Raw genomic sequence first — 22,302 nt, 5'->3', positions numbered from 1 at the left:
TTAGTATATAAGATATATTAGGATATAAGAGGTCAGCGTAAGTAGAGGGACCATTAATGATCTTCTCTAACACATAATCTATCTTCTTCCATAACTCTTGAGGTGTGACAGTCCTCTCACAGCTACACACCCTGGGGATATGTGTACCGTCCCTGGGTATATGTGTACCGTCCCTGGGGATATGTGTACCGTCCCTGGGGATATGTGTACCGTCCCTGGGGATACGTGTACCGTCCCTGGGGATATGTATACCGTCGTGGGGATATGTGTACCGTCCCTGGAGATATGTGTACCGTCCCTGGGGATATGTGTACCGTCCCTGGGGATATGTGTACCGTCCCTGGGGATACGTGTACCATCCTGGGGGAGGGGCAGAAATGTCCATGTTTATCAGAAAATACAGAACATAGATCAATAGATTTCAGTCACGGGCCCTGTGTTTGTTCATATCCTCTACATGAGAAGAATTTCTAACTATATAAAGCAGATTTGTTTCCCTGTGTCTGACCAAATAGAGATTTATATTTTCTATATAGAGCTTAAAACAATACCATATTGGTGGAGACCCTGCTCCTCCCACTATATAACTCTTAGTCTGTGGCTTCCTGCTGCCCCCATTCCCCTCCTCACATCATGTCACTGCCCCTGTCACATGCAGCCCTGTCCTCACTGACACATCCCCCATCTCCTGATATACTCTGTGCTGCTGGTGACCCTGCGCCTCCCACTATATAACTCTCAGTCTGTGGCTTCCTGCTGCCCCCATTCCCCTCCTCACATCATGTCACTGCCCCTGTCACATGCAGCCCTGTCCTCACTGACACATCCCCCATCTCCTGATATACTCTGTGCTGCTGGTGACCCTGCGCCTCCCACTATATAACTCTCAGTCTGTGGCTTCCTGCTGCCGCCATTCCCCTCCTCACATCATGTCACTGCCCCTGTCACATGCAGCCCTGTCCTCACTGACACATCGCTCATCTCCTGATATACTCTGTGCTGCTGGGGACCCTGATCCTCCCACTATATAACTGTCAGTCTGTGACTTCCTGCTGCCTCCATTCCCCTCCTCACATCATGTCACTGCCCCTGTCACATGCAGCCCTGTCCTCACTGACACATCACTCATCTCCTGATATACTCTGTGCTGCTGGGGACCCTGCTCCTCCCACTATATAACTCTCAGTTTCTAGCTTCCTGCTGCCTCCATTCCCCTCCTCACATCATGTCACTGCCCCTGTCACATGCAGCCCTGTCCTCACTGACACATCACTCATCTCCTGATATACTCTGTGCTGCTGGTGACCCTGCTCCTCCCACTATATAACTCTCAGTCTGTGGCTTCCTGCTGCCTCCATTCCCCTCCTCACATCATGTCACTGCCTCTGTCACATGCTGCCCTGTCCTCACTGACACATCACTCATCTCCTGATATACTCTGTGCTGCTGGTGACCCTGCGCCTCCCACTATATAACTCTCAGCCTGTGGCTTCCTGCTGCCTCCATTCTCCTCCTCACATCATGTCACTGCCCCTGTCACATGCAGCCCTGTCCTCACTGACACATCACTCATCTCCTGATATACTCTGTGCTGCTGGGCACCGTGCTCCTCCCACTATATAACTCTCAGTTTGTAGCTTCCTGCTGCCCCCATTCCCCTGCTCACAGCATGTCCCTGTCACATGCAGCCCTGTCCTCACTGACACATCCCTCATCTCCTGATAAACTCTGTGCTGCTGGGGACCCTGCTCCTCCCACTATATAACTCTCAGTATGTGGCTTCCTGCTGCCCCCATTCCCCTCCTCACATCATGTCCCTGTCACATGCTGCCCTGTCCTCACTGACACATCACTCATCTCCTGATATACTCTGTGCTGCTGGGGACCCTGCTCCTCCCCCTATATAACTCTCAGTCTGTGGCTTCCTGCTGCCTCCATTCCCCTCCTCACATCATGTCACTGCCCCTGTCACATGCAGCCCTGTCCTCACTGACACATCCCTCATCTCCTGATATACTCTGTGCTGCTGGGGACCCTGCTCCTCCCACTATATAACTCTCAGTCTGTGGCTTCCTGCTGCCTCCATTCCCCTCCTCACATCATGTCACTGCCCCTGTCACATGCAGCCCTGTCCTAACCGACACACCACTCATCTCCTGATATACTCTGTGCTGCTGGGCACCGTGCTCCTCCCACTATATAACTCTCAGTTTGTAGCTTCCTGCTGCCTCCATTCCCCTCCTCACATCATGTCAGTGCCCCGTCACATGCAGCCCTGTCCTCACTGACACCTCACTCATCTCCTGATATACTCTGTGTTGCTGGGGACCCTGCTCCTAACACTATATAACTCTCAGTCTGTGGCTTCCTGCTGCCCCCATTCCCCTCCTCACATCATGTCACTGCCCCTGTCACATGCAGCCCTGTCCTCACTGACACGTCCCTCATCTCCTGATATACTCTGTGCTGCTGGGGACCCTGCTCCTAACACTATATAACTCTCAGTCTGTGGCTTCCTGCTGCCCCCATTCCCCTCCTCACATCATGTCACTGCCCCTGTCACATGCAGCCCTGTCCTCACTGACACATCACTCATCTCCTGATATACTCTGTGCTGCTGGGGACCCTGCTCCTCCCACTATATAACTCTCAGTCTGTGGCTTCCTGCTGCCTCCATTCCCCTCCTCACATTATGTCACTGCCCCTGTCACATGCAGCCCTGTCCTCACTGACACGTCCCTCATCTCCTGATATACTCTGTGCTGCTGGGGATCCCTGCTCCTCCCACTATATAACTCTCAGTCTGTAGCTTCCTGCTGCCCCCATTCCCCTCCTCACATCATGTCACTGCCCCTGTCACATGCAGCCCTGTCCTCACTGACACATCCCTCATCTCCTGATATACTCTGTGCTGCTGGGGACCCTGCTCCTCCCACTATATAACTCTCAGTCTGTGGCTTCCTGCTGCCTCCATTCCCCTCCTCACATCATGTCACTGCCCCTGTCACATGCAGCCCTGTCCTCACTGACACATCACTCATCTCCTGATATACTCTGTGCTGCTGGGGACCCTGCTCCTCCCACTATATAACTCTCAGTCTGTGGCTTCCTGCTGCCTCCATTCCCCTCTTCACATCATGTCACTGCCCCTGTCACATGCAGCCCTGTCCTCACTGACACATCACTCATCTCCTGATATACTCTGTGCTCCTGGGGACACTGCTCCTCCCACTATATAACTCTGAGTCTGTGGAAGGCACATTCTAGGGTTGTATGTAGTGTCAGCTATGACTCTATGATTTGCAGACTGTGTGTCTATATCATAACCGATTTAAGGCTTTATTCTGTCTCCTCAGGTAAACATGGTCATTGGGATTTTGGTGTTTAATAAACTGGTGTCTAAAGATGGAATAACTGACAAGAAGCTGAAGGAGCGGGCTGGGTAAGTCCTTATTTGTACTGTCCCGGAACCTGTCATATGATCAATAACCAGCGTGCTCTCTGTATAAGGCAGATGTGTGCATTGTGATACTGTACAGGCTGCGCTATTACTGTATATAACATATTGTACATGTAACCGTACATAGGACATAGAGAGGAGGCTGGGGAGGTTGTCCGGGAGGCTGCTGCTCACTGAGCAAAAGTGGTTTCTATCAATCTTTTTTTTTTTTTGTGCCAAGTGATTGGTTCTGAGGATAAAGAAATCCCCCATCCTATAGGTAGTCCTTTCCCTGGTCTGAGCGCGGTTTATAATAATCTGTTGTTACTAGGTAATATGCAGAAGTTTATCCCATATGTGGTCACTGATTTAAAGTGATTTAAAAGGAATTCTGCAAAATGCTAATGTCAGGTGCAGTGTTCCGCTAATCCGCTACTGGAAATGTGTTCCCATAAGGAGGAGTGCGCAGAGCGCTTCGGTAGAAATAGATGGTAGCTTGTAACAGGACCTGGGTGACAGGTCGATCAGAGCATGTTGACCTCTGTTATGCCCCTTTCAGACCGCACTTATTACCCGGTATTTTGCCATTATTTTACCGTTTCAAAACAGTAATATGTGCGGTCTGAAAGGTCCAGAGCAAATTTACCGTTTAAAATAATCTGTATTTTAAAACGGTAAAAGATCAGGGTACTACCCGTTTCAGACCCGTTTTGTTTTTTTTGCAGTCTGAACGGGTGCATATGTGAGCAGGATACTGGAACTCACCATATTGTTTTTCGCCATTGAATAAATGTTTCCAATAGAAAGTTTCCAATTTTTACTCCAAATGATGGAGAAACATATATTATTGGCCATACGGTAGATGTGGGATATATATTGGATTAGATGACGGTAAGGTACAGTAGATGTGGGATATATAAGGTAGATACTGTATGGGATATATATTGGATTAGAATCTAATCCAATATATATCCCATATCTACTTTACCATCATCTAATCATTAGATGATGGTAAAGTAGATATGGGATATATATTGGATTAGATGATGGTAAGGTAGTTATGGGATATATATTGGATGAGATGATGGTAAGGTAGATATGGGATATATATTGGATGAGATGACGGTAAGGTAGATATGGGATATATATTGGATTAGATGATGGTAAGGTAGTTATGGGATACATATTGGATGAGATGATGGTAAGGTAGATATGGGATATATATTGGATGAGATGGACGGTAAGGTAGATATGGTGTACATATTGGATGAGATGAGGGTAAGGTAGATGTGGGATATATGTTGGAGGAGATGATGGTAAGGTAGATATGGGATATATATTGGATGAGATGACAGTAAGGTATATATGGGATATATATTGGATGAGATGACGGTAAGGTAGATATGGGATATATATTGGATGAGATGGACGGTAAGGTAGATATGGTGTACATATTGGATGAGATGAGGGTAAGGTAGATGTGGGATATATATTGGATGAGATGAGGGTAAGGTAGATATGGGATATATTGGATGAGAGGACGGTAAGGTAGATATGGGATATATATTGGATTAGATGATGGTAAGGTAGTTATGGGATACATATTGGATGAGATGATGGTAAGGTAGATATGGGATATATATTGGATGAGATGACGGTAAGGTAGATATGGGATATATATTGGATGAGATGACGGTAAGGTAGATATGGGATACATATTGGATGAGATGAGGGTAAGGTAGATGTGGGATATATATTGGATGAGATGAGGGTAAGGTAGATGTGGAATATATATTGGATGAGATGACGATAAGGTATATATGGGATATATATTGGATTAGATGATGGTAAGGTAGTTATGGGATACATATTGGATGAGATGATGGTAAGGTAGATATGGGATATATATTGGATGAGATGGACGGTAAGGTAGATATGGTGTACATATTGGATGAGATGAGGGTAAGGTAGATGTGGGATATATGTTGGAGGAGATGATGGTAAGGTAGATATGGGATATATATTGGATGAGATGACGGTAAGGTAGATATGGGATATATATTGGATGAGATGGACGGTAAGGTAGATATGGTGTACATATTGGATGAGATGAGGGTAAGGTAGATGTGGGATATATATTGGATGAGATGAGGGTAAGGTAGATATGGGATATATTGGATGAGAGGACGGTAAGGTAGATATGGGATATATATTGAATGACATGACGGTAAGGTAGATACAGGATATATGTTGGAGGAGATGATGGTAAGGTAGATATGGGATATATATTGTATGAGATGACAGTAAGGTAGATGTGGGATATATATTGGATGAGATGACGGTAAGGTAGATATGGGATATATATTGGATTAGAGGACGGTAAGGTAGATATGGCATATATATTGTATGAGATGACGGTAAGGTAGATATGGGATATATATTGATGATGGTTAGGTAGATACAGGATATATATTGGATGAGTTGACGGTAAGGTAGATGTGGGATCTATATTGGAGGAGATGATGGTAAGGTAGATATGGGATATATATATTGGATGAGGTCACGGTAAGGTAGATATGGGATATATTGGATGAGATGACGGTAAGGTAGATATGGGATATATATTGGATGAGATGACGGTTAGGTAGATACAAGATATTTATTGGATGAGATGACGGTAAGGTAGATACAGGATATATATTGGATGACATGACGGTAAGGTATATACAAGATATATATTGGAGGAGATGACAGTAGGGAAGATATGGGATATATATATTGGATGAGATGACAGTTAGGTATATACAGGATATATATTGAGTGAGATGAAGGTAAGGTAGATGTGGGATACATATTGGATGAGATGATGGTAAGGTCGATGTCGGATATATATTGGATGATAGTCTTCATTCTAGCACCCGCTATCTTTGAAAACCCATGCAGTTCATCTTCCCTGCCTGGGGTGTCGATGTCTGCTGTGGTGTTTCTAGCACAGGTCTGGTTTTCATATCACTGCTGATATACAGATCGCACTGTGCTAGAAGCACTACAGCAGACAACGACACCCCAGGCAGGGAAGAGGAACTGCATGGGTTTTTAAAGATAGCGGGTGCTAGAATGAACACTAGGATGATATGATAAGGTAGATGTGGGATATATATTGGATGAGATGACGGTAAGATAGATGTGGTATATATATTGGATGAGCTGACGGTAGGGTAGATATGGGATATATATTGGATGAGATGACGATAAGGTATATATGGGATATATATTGGATGAGATGGGGGTAAGGTAGATATGGGATATATATTGGATGAGATGGGGGTAAGGTAGATGTGGGATATATATATTGGATGAGATGACGGTAAGATAGATGTGGTATATATATTGGATTAGCTGACGGTAGGGTAGATATGGCATATACTGTATATTGGATGAGATGACGATAAGGTATATATGGGATATATATTGGATGAGATGGGGGTAAGGTAGATATGGGATATATATTGGATGAGATGACAGCAAGGTAGATGTGGGATATATATTGGTTGAGATGACGGTAAGGTATATGTGGGATATATATTGGATGAGATGATGGTAAGGTAGATATGGGATATATATTGGATGAGGTGACGGTAAGGTAGATATGGGATATATATTGGATGAGATGATGGTAAGGTAGATGTGGGATATATATTGGGTGATATGATGGGAAGGTAGATAAGGGATATATATCGGATGAGATTACGGTAAGGTAGATGTGGGATATATGTTGGATGAGATGACGGTAAGGTAGATATGGGATACATATTGGATGAGATGATGGTAAGGTAGATGTGGGATATATATTGGATGAGATGACGGTAAGGTAGATATGGGATATATATTGGATGAGATGATGGTAAGATAGATGTGGGATATATATTGGATTATATGATGGTAAGGTAGATATGGGATATATATTGGATGAAATGACGATAAGGTAGATGTGGGATATATTGGATGAGATGACGGCAGGTAGATGTGGGATATATATTGGATGAGATGACGGTAAGGTAGATATGGGATATATATTGGATGAGATGACAGTAAGGTAGATGTGGGATATATATTGTATGAGATGATGGTAAGGTAGTTGTGGGATATATTGGATGAGATGACGGTAAGATAGATGTGGGATATATATTGGATGATGTGATGGTAAGGTAGATATGGGATACATATTGGATGAGATGACGGTATGGTAGATATGGGATATATATATTGGATGAGATGACGGTAAGGTAGATGTGGGATATATTGGATGAGATGACGGTAAGATAGGTGTGGGATATATATTGGATGATGTGATGGTAAGGTAGATGTGGGATATATATTGGATGAGATGACGGTAAGGTAGATATGGGATATATATTGGATGATATGATGGTAAGGTAGATATGGGATATATATTGGATGAAATGACGGTAAGGTAGATGTGGGATATATTGGATGAGATCACGGCAGGTAGATGTGGGATATATATTGGATGAGATGACGGTAAGGTAGATGTGGGATATATTGGATGAGATGACAGTAAGGTAGATATGGGATATATATTGGATGAGATGACAGTAAGGTAGATGTGGGATATATTGGATGAGATGACAGTAAGGTAGATATGGGATATATATTGGATGAAATGACGGTAAGGTAGATGTGGGATATATTGGATGAGATGACGGTATGGTAGATGAGGGATATATATTGGATGAGATGACGGTAAGGTAGATGTGGGATATATATTGGATGAGATGTTGGTAAGGTAGATATGGGATATATATTGGATGATATAATGGTAAGGTAGATATGGGATATATATTGGATGAGATGACGGTATGGTAGATGTGGGATATATATTGGATGAGATGACGGTAAGGTAGATGTGGGATATATATTGGATGAGATGTTGGTAAGGTAGATATGGGATATATATTGGATGATATGATGGTAAGGTAGATATGGGATATATATTGGATGAGATGACGGTATGGTAGATGTGGGATATATATTGGATGATATGATGGTAAGGTAGATGTGGGATATATATTGGATGATATGATGGTAAGGTAGATATGGGATATATATTGGATGAGATGACGGTAAGGTAGATATGGGATATATATTGGATGAGATGACGGTAAGATAGATGTGGGATATATATTGGATGATATGATGGTAAGATAGATGTGGGATATATATTGGATGAGATGATGGTAAGGTAGATATGGGATATATATTGGATGATATGATGGTAAGGTAGATGTGGGATATATTGGATGAGATGACGGTAAGGTAGATGTGGGATATATTGGATGAGATGACGGCAGGTAGATGCGGAATATACACCGGATGAATTAATGTGCGGTAGATATGTGATATAAATAAATGTATTAGACGATAGGCAGAGTTGGGTGATAAACATATGGCATATACTGTACACCAGATGAGTTATTTGGTGGTTAGAAGAAAACTGCGCTTATTAAGAGGTGCTGCCAACTAGATTGTGCAGAAAGACTGGTTCCAAAAATGACTTTAAAAATGTTGAAAACAAAGATAAGGTGGTGTTTTTCCCATGACGCTGTTCTTTAGGCTGAAGTGTGGGCCCTACGTAGGCGGTCTCCATGCCCTCTCCAGGGAGATAGCAGCAGAACATGAGCTGATCCTGCGGGAAATAGAGAGCACGGAGACCGCCTACATGGTGCCCACACTGCGGCCCAAATAGTAACGCCACCGGAAGTGCACCACCTCATCCTTGTTTTCAATATTTTTGAACCGGCCTTTTTGCAGTGTACAGCACCTCCTAATAAGCGCGTAGTCATTAAGTAAACAAATGTAGTAATTGAATACGTACAGCACACTGCTTCTTCTTCCTGATGTAACGCTTAGCGCTTTACTAAACTGTTACTTTGTAATGGGTCACTTTCTGTATCTCCTCGTTCTTCTCACGTTTAAGTTTCCTTCATATTGGTGCTGATTTAGAGCCAGTCGCAGCAGGCCGAATTTAGCCCCTTTCTCAATGTTTGGGGTTTTGCGTATGCGTGTTTATGCCTCTCTTCTCTCCAGCAGCGGTGGTGGCTACTGATTGGGAGGTGATGCCGCTGGCTGTTAGCCTTACCATGGGAGCATATGTGCGGCCCGGGACTGCTGGCTTCTAGCATTACCCACTAATCCAGGGGTCCCATGTTCTGATCTTGATGTTTATATATATATATATATATATATATATATATATATATATATATATATATATATATATATATATATATATATATATATATATATATATATATATATTATTGAGTTGGATTTACCATAGATTTGTGATTATATATTGGTAGTTAGAAAGTTATTGTGTGTACATAAAGACTTCTGCAGCCTGAGACCTACAAATATATGGAACGATTCGGGCCTGAGTGAAAAAAGCACACAACTGGGCAAAACCATGCTGCACCGCAGGTGGGGCAGATGTAACAGGTGCATACAGAGTTAGATTTGGGTGTGCTATATTGTTTCTATGCAGGGTAAATATTGGCTGCTTTATTTTTACAGATTCCAGTTTTCACACACTCCACCCAAATCTAACTCTCTGTGCCCATGTTGTTTCTGCCCCACCTGCAGTGCAGCATGGTTCTGCCTATTTGCATGCTTTTTTTTTGCTTTGAATCAGGCCCCTGGTACAGTAAGAATACTTCTCCTTTCAAAACATTGTTATTCGTTTTCAAAACTAACTTCTTACATTTATTTTTCCTCTAAATATTTTCTTCATGTTCTTAGATTTATCTCGCAGTGCGAGACATAAGCAATACACTGTATTTCTCAGATAAATACTTAAATGCTGTTACAGCGCAGAACAGTCGGCTGGGAGTGAAAGATAAATGGAGACAGATTATAATTGAATCAATCAGCCTGTACAGAATATGACACATGTCACTTTCTCTTTCCCGCACATCTGGTTATTGATCATTATTTGTGTACCTGTATCTGACTGTTTTACCACCTCCTGTGCGGAATTGTTTGGTGTTGGAACACAGTTTGGACTTAATTATAAGTTACAGAGACACAAACTAACTGCAGTAAACAAACGAAACCAAAGTAACATAATAAACCAGTCCCAGAAACATTGTGTTCTCTCTGGACGTGATAGGCGAACGTCTCAGTGCTATGAACAAGTATAGCGGGGTGCTAGGTGGGCATTCGGTAATGACTAAATCACGCCCATATCGTGGTGTCCAGGGGTGGGTATTAGATTCACTAAAGGTAAAAAAATCAGATCATCTGTGAGATTAATAGCCATCTGATCATTTGGTCCACAGGCAAATGTTCAACACAGCAAAAAGGGTCGACGCACACTAGTTTGACATGGTCAAAATATCGACACATGCAATGAGAATTTATGTTGTCTATGTTGGCAGATGTCGACGCAGAGACCGTATGAGTGTACCGCATCCCTTTACATTCCAACTAATAATTATAACAATTCGCTATCTTTTTTAATCCAAAATGGCTGATCCGAACAGGCGTATCCGAATAATGCAGCTTCATATCGGCCATCTTGGATGCAAAACAAGCCTCCCTCTTCCCTCTAAGCTGTACCCAAATAAGTCGTTGATGTCCTGGTGGGTTGTATAGATTTGGTAGGCTACGTTGCATGTTGGTACCGGTTAGGTTGGGGAGTTGGTGTCAGGTTGTCCAGCGTTTGAAGCAGAATGGTGTTGACCAGAGGTACAGTGTATACAGAGATATAAAGCCTCTTGCTCAACAGTTGTTGTACAAAACTCAAGGCAATCTCTTGCAAGAAATTCTGGCACTTGTAGTTCTACAGTAGGCAAGGAACAGCAAGTTCCTAAAAGCTTGCATAACCCACAGAGCCATTATATTTGAACTCAGACACTTATACAATCCGCCCCTTCCCTGCGGTAAGTACTAGAGGTCCTGCAGCGGTTGTATTTCGAGCTTAGCCAGGGATGGGTGACTCATAGACCTGGAGGATGACGGGACACTGATGTCAGTATTATCACCGAGCACAAGTAAACACCTGAGGAGGGGTGAAGTGTTGCTGAAACCCTATGCTTCCACACGTCCGTCAGCCACCTTACCCTTACGTTAATGCTTGTTTTCCACATGTTGTTTGTGAGAGATTGAAGGCCCATATTGATTTAGCCATTAGAATTACAGAGTGCCTCAGTTTTCCTTCTGCACCGAGTAATCCGACGAAGGAGCTGAATTCCCAGAATCGCCCTTAATTACGCAGCATGTTCAGCTTGTCATTACCAAACGCTCCGATACTCCGACAACATCATCACTCTTGACGACTTCAAGAGAAAAACATCAGGTCCTTTGTAACACTACTTGCCAGCGCATCGGGAATAAATAACGGGGTCAATAATGTCCTTGTTTTTTTCACAAATATGAAAGCGTAGATAATAATCTCAGTTCATCACAAGATGTGCCGCTGCGTGGTTGCTAATAGCAACCAACCTGGCTCTTACTCTGCTGGGTATATTTACGGAACTATGTTGGACAATTTATTTATTAGGTTTATTAAGGTTTTCACATCAGATATACACTGCGATATGTTGCCTACAGTATATTAATAAAGCAATTACAATTTACATGATTTCCAGCTCTTCCTGAAATGCTGGAACACTAACTGCGTAGATTCATATAAGTTTCAGTGTTAGTGGGGTTAAAAGGTGGCTGGGATTTGGGCAGACAGGTACACAGGTTCTCAGGGCTGCCACTAGGAATTTGGGGGCCCGGGACTGATTTCCAGTCTGGGCCCCTCCTCATATCACCCCCCTCCCTTTACTTACCTGCTGCAGATCCCGAACCACAGGCTTCAAAATGCAGCACCGGCTGGTGAGCCAATAAGGGCTCCTGTACTGGCAGCCGCTCTGATTGGCTCAAAAGCTGGTGCAGCATTTTAATTGGCCACCGGTATCATGCATTGAACAAGCAGGCAGCACAGCGGAGGTAGTCAGGGGTGGGGGGGGGGGGTTTGCAGTGGGCAAAATGAGCTGCCCGGTCCCTTCCAGAGGCCTGGGCCCGGGATAGCTGTACGCACAGCACCCCCCTGTCGGCGGAGATAGTAATTACATTTTAAATTGCCATGATCTGGACAAAATCACGTTAAAACTTCAGAGGAATGAAGACTCCAGAGTACATAGGGGAATTTCAGGGGCAAAGACATTTTTTAAGCCTGGAACTGCCGGCGCCTATACAGGTCCTGAGAACCTTCTTACCTCTGCCAGTGTAGGTAAGCAATGCCTGCAGGGAATAATGGCATGTTGTCTGCCAGAGAGAGAGGCCGATTGGAGGAGACGGGAGGTGACCAATCAGCTTTAATCTCACTACACTACACAGTGGGCCGGATGTACTAAAGTAGAATTGCAGGAAAAACATAATTTTCTGGGTTTTTACCACATTTCCAAAAGTATAGTACTAAAGGCCCGTTGCGTAGTGTAATGCCAGCTCTGCTCATCATTTCCCTATGGAAGCTGCGTCGCGCTGTGGGAGGGATCTGATTGGATCCCTCCCAGAATGCCTTGCATAGGCGGAGGGACTCCCGGGTCAGGAACCTGGAAATCCAGGGACTGGAGCACATTGCAAAGGGAAGTTTTTAGTTGCCCCTTATGACACTAATCACATATGTAAGTACACGTGCAATATGCGATTAGTTTCATCGCAGTAAATGTCGCAGAGTACCGCAAGCGGTTTCTTACATTCCATAAAGCATTTACTGGGCAGTGACAGGGGGTGACTCAGGCCGGGGAGGGGGGGCTGCGTTGGAAGATGCATTTCTGCTGTGTTGATGTTTTGATTTTAGCTTCAAAATGTAATATATTAAGTATGATGTAATCATTGTTACTATATGCCTCTGACATCACGTAAGAACATTCTACAACCTTCAAAAATATATATTTTGGGGAGGGGAGGCGTACGTGATAAAAATCTCGGTTGTCTCTGTATTAGGGTAACCAGGGTACAAACTTAGATCACGTTTTTTCTAATACACAAACTCCAAACTGTTTTCCAACCACCTGTGTGCCACAATGTATCGCCAGCACTGAGAGCTACGTAGCACCCCTACATGTGACCCATAATATGTTGCACAAACTAGGGCGCATCTTTCATGCCACGCTTACAGGGGACCAGCACTGGGCACCAGGGCAGCCATCGGGGGGGGGGGGGGGGGGGGGGGGCGTCCTGATGGGCACCACTGTGGGAAAAGAAACACATAACAGCAGAGACATTGTAACTGTTTTGGTGGCCAGCGCCCGTCGTTGCAGATGTGTCTCGCTGGTTCCCTGTTCCCGTGTAGCCCTGCCGTGTAATGGTTAAACAAAAAACACTGAATGTCGTTGATGGGCTCGGAATCCTGGTGTGTTTGCCAAACGGTGGCGTTGTGTCCTTGTTTAACCTCTTCACTCCTGAGAGACTCCTTTAGATTTGGTGAGAACCTCTATTGTCTGATTGCGGCCTTACTGGCTTACCAAGCCTCATTAAAGTGTCTTTGTGCTATTGCATTCACATCGGCTTTGGAAAAGGGCCTTTTATGTCCCAGGCATTCATCTGTAGTTCACATTCCAGGCCTCCCCCATTCAGTTTATTAAGACGCTCCTCAAGGAAAAGTTAAACGCCGTTTAAGGCCATGAAGAGAACCATTGTCTTTGCAGGACTCGGAGGGCTACAAGTGTTATTATTTTGCTCTTCTGGAACGTTCATTATTTTAGACAAGGCGAATGACTCAGGGGTGAAGGGGTGAACGAAGCATGGGGCACCTGTTTATGTTTTGTGGAAAGTACAGCAAAAAATGAATAACCGTACCATTTGTTTCATATAGAAGAGACCGGACATTAACTGCATGGAGATAACCACTCAGAAGATCTTCCCATAATCTCCCAAGACTCTTGCCTATCAGACAATAACAGTGACCTATCAGTTGCCTCCATTTCTGTCAGCTGAACTAGCAATTATGGCAATGCAAACTGTCCATTTACTAGGAAACTATGACATCACCGAGTAAAAATAATGGGTGATGTCACAGGTTCTCTGCCAGCTAATTCTCATCACTATTGGTTCAGTCCACAGAGATGGCTGCAGGTGAGATCCAGGCCTAGTAAAAAGGGTGTTGTCATCTTCCTAAAAAACGACCACAAATTTCTGACAGGAGCAGTTAATGTCGCTTCCTTTAGGGGACCTGGCTTGGTCGCTTCAATATAAAACTACATGGGCCCTTGGTTGTACAATCTAGACATGGGTCTAATTTATCTGTCGACATAGATAGATTTAAAGTGGAACTAAATCCAAAAAATTAAAAAGGCCCCCTAAACCATATTCATGCAGTCAAAATAATCCAGGTACAATTTAATATTTATACCAGTTGACATCAGATTGATGATTTCAGCTGTTTGCTTGCTGGGAACTGCCATAATCATGCAACTGAAATGGGAAATATGGAATGACCATGGAAATGCATTTTTTTTTTTTTTTAATACAAATTAAATACTGAAATTTGACATCATATATATTAAGCCCGTTTGCACATGCAATTGCAGGGCTTAGGATCTGCGGGGAATTGCGGCAAAATTATGGCAGCAACCAGCGGGCAACTTTTTTTTTTGGTTTAGTTCTTTTTAAGATGTGAAATGCTTATTATTGGTGGATACTTTTCTGTTTTAAAAGCCAAGTATTTTTTTTGTTTTTGTTTCAGTATTGTTGATTTAAATTGCAGTCAGATGACAATGCCCCTTTACGGCATGACGCTCAAATGTTCCAAGTGTGGGGTAGTCTCCTCCGCAGAAGTATCGGCCACAGCCACCAGTAACGCCATGTTAGTTTTTTTTCTAATTTCCAACTTATTTGATTTCTTTTTTTTTTGCATTTGTTTGTTTTGATTCATTTTATTTTCTGCATCGTTGTCATTTTTATGTTCCTAAAACTCTGTATGTATTTTATTTTGCGCTCGACAACAGCCATGCAAATGTACGTCCGTTAACACCTGTCCTGGGCTTGTTCTGTGGTGTAATATATGTGCATTTAGCGGCTATTGACCTTGACCTTGACCCATTTGTACGCCTGTAGACTTTATAGAACGATTCTTTACAACTGGTGGTCGATGGCGTCTCGTTGGAGCGAATGACCCTATGCAAATACAAAATACTATAAGGACTAATTCTTTGTATCCAAACCTATGTATTGATGTTCATCTTTATGGAGTAGGCTGCTTACAAACGACACGCTGTGGTTTATGTATTGATTTATTTGTGTATTTGTTTGTTTGTGTATTTATGTTTTCCGGGACCAGAGTTCTGTTGTCTGTTGCGTGTGAATGCGGAGACCCGCACAGACCCATTGACATTGTTTCAGCCCTTATAGTGTGTACACACGGTAAGATTTGGCTTCCGATGTTCCCGATATAGGGAACATCGGAAGCCAAATCGCATGCTTTTTTAGGGCTTGCGAGCCCGATGCGCTGCCGATGCGTGCTCCCGTGTGAGCGCATATCGGCAGCTAGATAGGGAGGGCAGGCAAGACTATATAGTGCAGATCTGCACTATATAGTGTAAATTGTGCCCCTCTAGCATGCCGTGCGATGTGAGTCCCGAAGTGATCTGATCACATTGGGACTCGCATCTCACGGCATATCGCCCCCGCGTGTACACACCTTGACAGTGCTATACCGTGAGATGTGGCATGCAAGTCCTGAATAGCAGCATATAAATACTAGTGCTTGTATACGAAATAGGAAATACCCGTAATGCTTCTTTAAAGGAGATGTGGAGATATTTCATTATGTTTGAGTCCTGTCTACACTTAAAATAAAATAATATATCTCCAATGAAACATTGTCTGGCCCAGTTCTAGGTCCCACGTTCAAAGACAAACATTGTGGACATGATTCAGACCTACTGGCTATGCTGCATTAATTCGGAGCCTAGGGAGCAGTTAAAGCCACCCCCGGCGTACGCACAACCCCTCCCCCACCGTCTGGACCCCCCTCGCTACTCGCCGAATAGATGTATACGCTTACACATCCACTAGCATTTGCCGCACAGAGAAGAAATCACGCAATTGGTTGCTCAACATCGAATGACTTTTCCTCTACTAACACCAGAACTGCTGCTCGCCGATGTCCGATTCGGGGGCGGTTCCTGACATGTGGGGGGAAATTTACTAAAGGAAATTTGTAAAAAAAATGGTGTATTTGTATCCAGAAATACACTTATTTTTGACATTTACTATCCCGAAAATACGGCAATTCGTATTCGTAATGATAGCATATCTACTACGAATTGCCATATTTTCGGGATAGTAAATGTCAAAAATGAGTGTATTTCTGGAGACAAATACACCATTTTTTTTACAAATTTCCTTTAGTAAATTTCCCCCATGATGTCATCTGCCCGCCCCAAGCAGTCAAACGGAGCAACACTTTGGAACACTATAACAGTAATGTCAGCGCTGTACGCAGCAGAACGGAGCAACACTCCGTTGGGCGCCAGCTAGTGGCCACCTGTGTGCAAAACACTTTAATCATTCCCCCCCCCCCCCCCCCGTAGTGGTGAGGAGCAGCTTTAGCCTATTATATTACAGTATATAGGATTTGTCATGCTGATAACAAGTCTTTGGGGAGATTATCAAAGCATGGACAGAGATAAAGTGGAGAGAGAAAAAGTACCAACCAATCAGCTTCTAAAGGGGCCCATACACAGGTCCGATTTGGTCCGTTTTATCCCGATTCCGACCCATCCCAAATCAGAAGTGTTTGACTTCCGTTCCGATGTGCGTTCCTCGGATCGGTTCGGAGCCTGTAGATCTTATGTTCTAGAAAAATGACAGAAGCTGATTTGTAGCCAATTTATTTTGGGCCTGATTCAGCTACTGTGTATTTATGCCGCAGTTGACAGACCGTAGCTGAGACGCCCGACGGCTGCAGCTCTTCTGCACTGCGGTGTACAAACCGCCTTACTATCGAGCGGACATTGGCTGCACCAGCGGACATTATAGCAACTCTATGGTCCATGGTTGCCCTTGCCATCTTCTGTCCTAGTCCCTGACACCAGTATGCCAAGGAATGCCTATCAAAACCGTATGGATCCCCATGCAACTTCGATCTGCGTCTCCCCAACAGTAACCGTGATTTAAAACATTGGGCACTTGCCTCTGAATCAGGCCCTTTGTTTCTTGCCAATGTTTAATAATCCCACCCTAATTAGCAGGTCTGAAAAGCAGTTTCAGGGGCTGTGACCTGTTTTCTGAGCAGCCTTTGAGGTGACCCCTACAGATTGTCAGCACATGTGGCAAGCATGTAGAATGACAAACACAGACGCTGATGCAGATAATGGTGTATCACCAAAATCCTGTTCCCTATAAAAAAATAAAAAATAATAATAATAATAATAATTATATATATATATATATATATATATATATATATATATATATATATATATATATATATATATATATATATATATATTATATGCATAAAGCCACAAAGATGAGGACACTCACCGGTCTTTCTTCAATAAAGGAATTTTAATCCATCTCACCACATCCAATAAAGTGCAAAGTGCATGACAATGGGCCTAGGGCCAACGTTTTGGTCTGCCAACAGACCTTTTTCAAGGCCCCCACTATCTCCTCCTATATATACAGTATATATCTTGTATACTGTCGATCAGACAAAAACAAAGTCTGCTTTGTGTCTGAGTGCGTGCCGTCCCTGTGATGTCTATGTTCAGGTAGAATTCTATCAGCGTCTTATTATTTGGTCCGTATTATTATCATGTATTTGATAGCGTGCTGTTGTTTCTTACAGCGCTCCTCAGTTGGATAGTACAAAGTCAAACACACAGAAACCTGCAGCGGGAGTGCATACTAAGCGTAACCCATGCAGAAGGTATGCGTCCTCTGCCCGCAGGGCTTGTTCCGTCACTGAGCATATGTGCTTCTGTGTGTCAGGCTTCTGGCCATACTGTATATCGCTGTTCTATACATTGTGATGGCAGTACGTCACATCTGTGTGTTGTGAGGAATACAACAGTAATCTGTATATTGGGGAAGATGTTGATAAAGTACTATGTCTATGCACAGAATGTAATATATATATATATATATATATATATATGTCATTCTTTTACCCGCTTACCTACACCCCTGTAAGCATCATTATTAGATTCTGTGCATTATAAGCCATGTACGGTTATTGTGGTGTGCAAACAGTCCCAGATTGCAGCGGTGATACCACATTTGGGCCCTTATTCTGATTGACGCGTACTTTACCGCATACTTTCGGATCGCGTCTTTACGGCGTCTGCGCATGCGTGGAGAACGCAACGCGCATGTGCCACGCCTTGACTCCGTACCTGTTCGGCCAAATCCCGTACAAAACTGTTCCCCGCAATCAGTCGGGAAATATGGGCGTATTATGGGCGTCATGCGGAATGACACATGGGCGTAGTTTCAAAGTGGGCAAAACGGGGCGGAAACATGGGCGGACACGGGGTAGTACACTTATGTTGGGGGGCGTACATTCGGATAGCACTCCGAATGCACGCGATCAAAAAGGGAAGAAATGTGCGGTGTCCACAAGTGTACTATTGCTTTGCGGACACCACTCGTTCATGCGGTAGGCGAATGTACGCCTAATGACTACAAGCATTAACACCTGAACCCAATAGAATCGACTCCTTTACTCATTACTCACTAATAGGACGCTTGTCAGTGCTTTAATTGAAACCATTGCACTTCAATTGCTGTAAGGGTTAATGTGTGCAATGCATGTGTTAGGCATGCTTGTAAGGATATATTGGCATCTAATTGATTCCAATTCCAAATAAGCAGTTTTTTATGAGGATAGGTAATTGAATAAGTGGGTCATGTGATGTATTGCAGAAGATACATAATAGTGGGTTGTTTGGCGTAAATACTCCGCTTACGTGCGGTAGCACCGCTTGGCTCCCGTTCGGATGCGGTATTCCCGAGCATACTCTGTAATACTCTGTAATACCGTGCAGAATCTGAGTGTTTCTCCCGCACACGCATGGTTTGTATGTCGTCCGTAAACACGCCCTGTTCTTAAAGAGTGAGTCCGTCCGAATGCGGAGGACCCGTGGGCGTTTCTACGGACGATGGCCGCACGCGGCAGAACACCGTGGCGTGCGGACCGCACCGTAAGAATGCGGGAATATCCGCACCGATCAGAATAAGGGCCTTGATGCTGCAGCGTAATGTAAAAAAAAAAAAAATTATTAGGATTTTCATCATTCCTCATTAAAACAAATCTTCAGTCTTCCCGCTTATGTGTAACACCCAAATTTGGGCTGAAGATACGTTTTTCTGTAAAGCCGCGAACACATCAAGCGGGTTATTCATTTGTGAAGTTGTGTCTGATTCCGACGGATCGGGAATTTACAAATTGTTGTATGCGCTGTACCGTTTGTCCAGGAGTTTTGGGGAAATCGTTGGCGATGTTGCGTTGTTGGCATGCCGACGGATGTGTACCAGCATTAGCGGGTAAAATGGTTATTTTTGTAGAATGGGGTTGGGTGGAGGGCGGCGAGGGGCAGGATAGTTTTGGTGCACTGAAGAAGAGTCTAAGGGCCAGATGTATCAAGCTACACAAAGTGATAAAGTGGAGAGTGATTAACAGCCAGCCAATCAGCTCCTACCTGATTTTTTCAAACCCAGTCTGTAACATGACAGTTAGGGGCTGATTGGCTGGCTGTTTATCACTTTTGAAAGCTTGATACTTCTGGCCCTAAATTTCTGCAGCGGAGGGAACTTGCGTCTTCTGTCCTCTTTACGAGACATTTATGGTGTTGGGTTGGGCAGGAAAATGTACCCCATAATTTGTTATACCTCTGACAGTGCTTATCGGACCATTATTAAGGCTTTGAGTAATGGGAGTGGGCATCCGCCCGGACTGACTGATTCCTGCATCATGTTTGTTATTCCTAAATGAAAGTTCATTCCAAGTCTTCCAACGGTGATGACTCAATATAATGGCAGCGCCCCCAGAATGCTCAGTCACCACCCCCCCGCCCCCCCCCCCATTCCTCCCCCTGTAGTTTACGTCTCATCCTGCAAACCAAAATCCATATTGTGCATTGTGGGTGTAGGATGATAAGGCACCGTCCTAATCTTGCACCTGCCATGCAGATACCCATACTGGCGGAATAGGGAGGTGAGATCAGAAATATCATTTATATTTATTTAATTTATGACCCATGCATAGATGAGGCCAGGAAATCTCAGTGAGGTTGGGATTTATTAGAAACATTGCAACATTATATATATAGTGTGTGTGTGTGTGTGTGTGTATGTGTGCTTGTGCATGTAATATATATATATATATATATATATATATATATATATATATATATATATATATATATATATATATATATATATGCTATCCTCCCTCAAACAAAACCCACCCTCCCCCTTTTGCCCCTCCACCATGATAATTTTAAACCTTTAACTTCCTTTTAAAGAACCCCAATCTTGTTTGCTTATGCCCCCCTGATCCTTACCTGCTGTATTATCCATACACCCATTCCTTACTCTCCCAATCATCCACATATCCCCTCATGGATTCCTCTTTCATCCCATGATAGACATCCCACCTTCCATACCTTCACATGACCCATACTCACATCCATACTCCACCTTCCAAGCCCTTTCATGCCACCACTATGCCCTTCACCTTAATGATCACACCATCATTCCTTACCCATATCCACAAGACATACTTTCCTACTGTACCTCCTTCAACCGCCCCTCATTCTATCTCTACCCAACATAAATCAAAGTGAAGCTCAAGTGTTCCGGCCTTGACATCACAAACAGCCCAAGTGTTCCGGCCCTGACCTCACAAACAGCCCAAGTGCTCCGGCCCTGACCTCAGAAAAACAGCCCAGAGTGCTCCGGCCCTGACCTCACAAAACAGCCCAGAGTGCTCCGGCCCTGACCTCACAAACAGCCCAACTGCTCTGGCCCTGACCTCACAAACAGCCCAGGTGCTGCGGCCCTGACCTCACAAAACAGCCCAGAGTGTTCTGGCCCTGCCTCACAATCAGCCCAAGTGCTCCGGCCCTGACCTCACAAACAGCCCAAGTGCTCCGGCCCTGACCTCACAAACAGCCCAAGTGCTCCAGTCCTGACCTGACAAACAACCCAAGTGCTCTGGCCCTGACCTCACAAACAGCCCAAGTGCTCCGGCCCTGACCTCATAAAACAGCCCAGAGTGTTCTGGCCCTGACCTAACAAACAGCCCAAGTGCTCCGGCCCTGACCTCATAAAACAGCCCAGAGTGTTCTGGCCCTGACCTAACAAACATCCCAAGTGCTTTGGCCCTGACCACACAAACAGCCCAAGTGCTCCGGCCCTGACCTCATAAAACAGCCCAGAGTGTTCTGGCCCTGACCTCACAATCAGCCCAAGTGCTTCGGCTCTGACCTCATAAACATCCCAAGTGCTTTGGCCCTGGCCTCACAAACAGCCCAGAGTGTTCCGGCCCCGACCTCATTAACAGCCCAGAGTGCTCCGGCCCTGACCTCACAAACAGCCCAACTGCTCTGGCCCTGACCTCACAAACAGCCCAAGTGCTGCGGCCCTGACCTCACAAAACAGCCCAGAGTGTTCTGGCCCTGCCTCACAATCATCCCAAGTGCTCCGGCCCTGACCTCACAAACAGCCCAAGTGCTCCGGCCCTGACCTCATAAACAGCCCAAGTGCTCCAGTCCTGACCTGACAAACAACCCAAGTGCTCTGGCCCTGACCTCACAAACAGCCCAAGTGCTCTGGCCCTG

The 22,302-nt window shown here is 44.2% G+C and overlaps 1 protein-coding gene across 4 annotated transcripts in view; it reads left to right on the top strand.

The window, feature by feature from the left end:
* Window positions 1-22,302, top strand: part of ADGRB1 (adhesion G protein-coupled receptor B1) — a 399,558-nt gene that overhangs the window by 324,289 nt on the left and 52,967 nt on the right. For 2 of the 4 annotated variants that reach the window (XM_083144946.1, XM_083144949.1), the window contains 3 exons: window positions 3,357-3,442; window positions 15,198-15,317; window positions 18,309-18,389. In XM_083144946.1, coding sequence (XP_083001072.1) covers window positions 3,357-3,442; window positions 15,198-15,317; window positions 18,309-18,389 — 287 coding nt within the window. The remainder of the gene's footprint in view (window positions 1-3,356; window positions 3,443-15,197; window positions 15,318-18,308; window positions 18,390-22,302) is intronic. The other 2 variants (XM_083144947.1, XM_083144948.1) reach the window with 2 other exon arrangements.

The sequence above is a fragment of the Crinia signifera genome, chromosome 5 (assembly GCF_055691185.1).
Source record: "Crinia signifera chromosome 5, ASM5569118v1, whole genome shotgun sequence".
NCBI classification, from domain to species: domain Eukaryota; kingdom Metazoa; phylum Chordata; class Amphibia; order Anura; family Myobatrachidae; genus Crinia; species Crinia signifera.
This window is presented reverse-complemented; position numbering and strand designations above follow the sequence as displayed.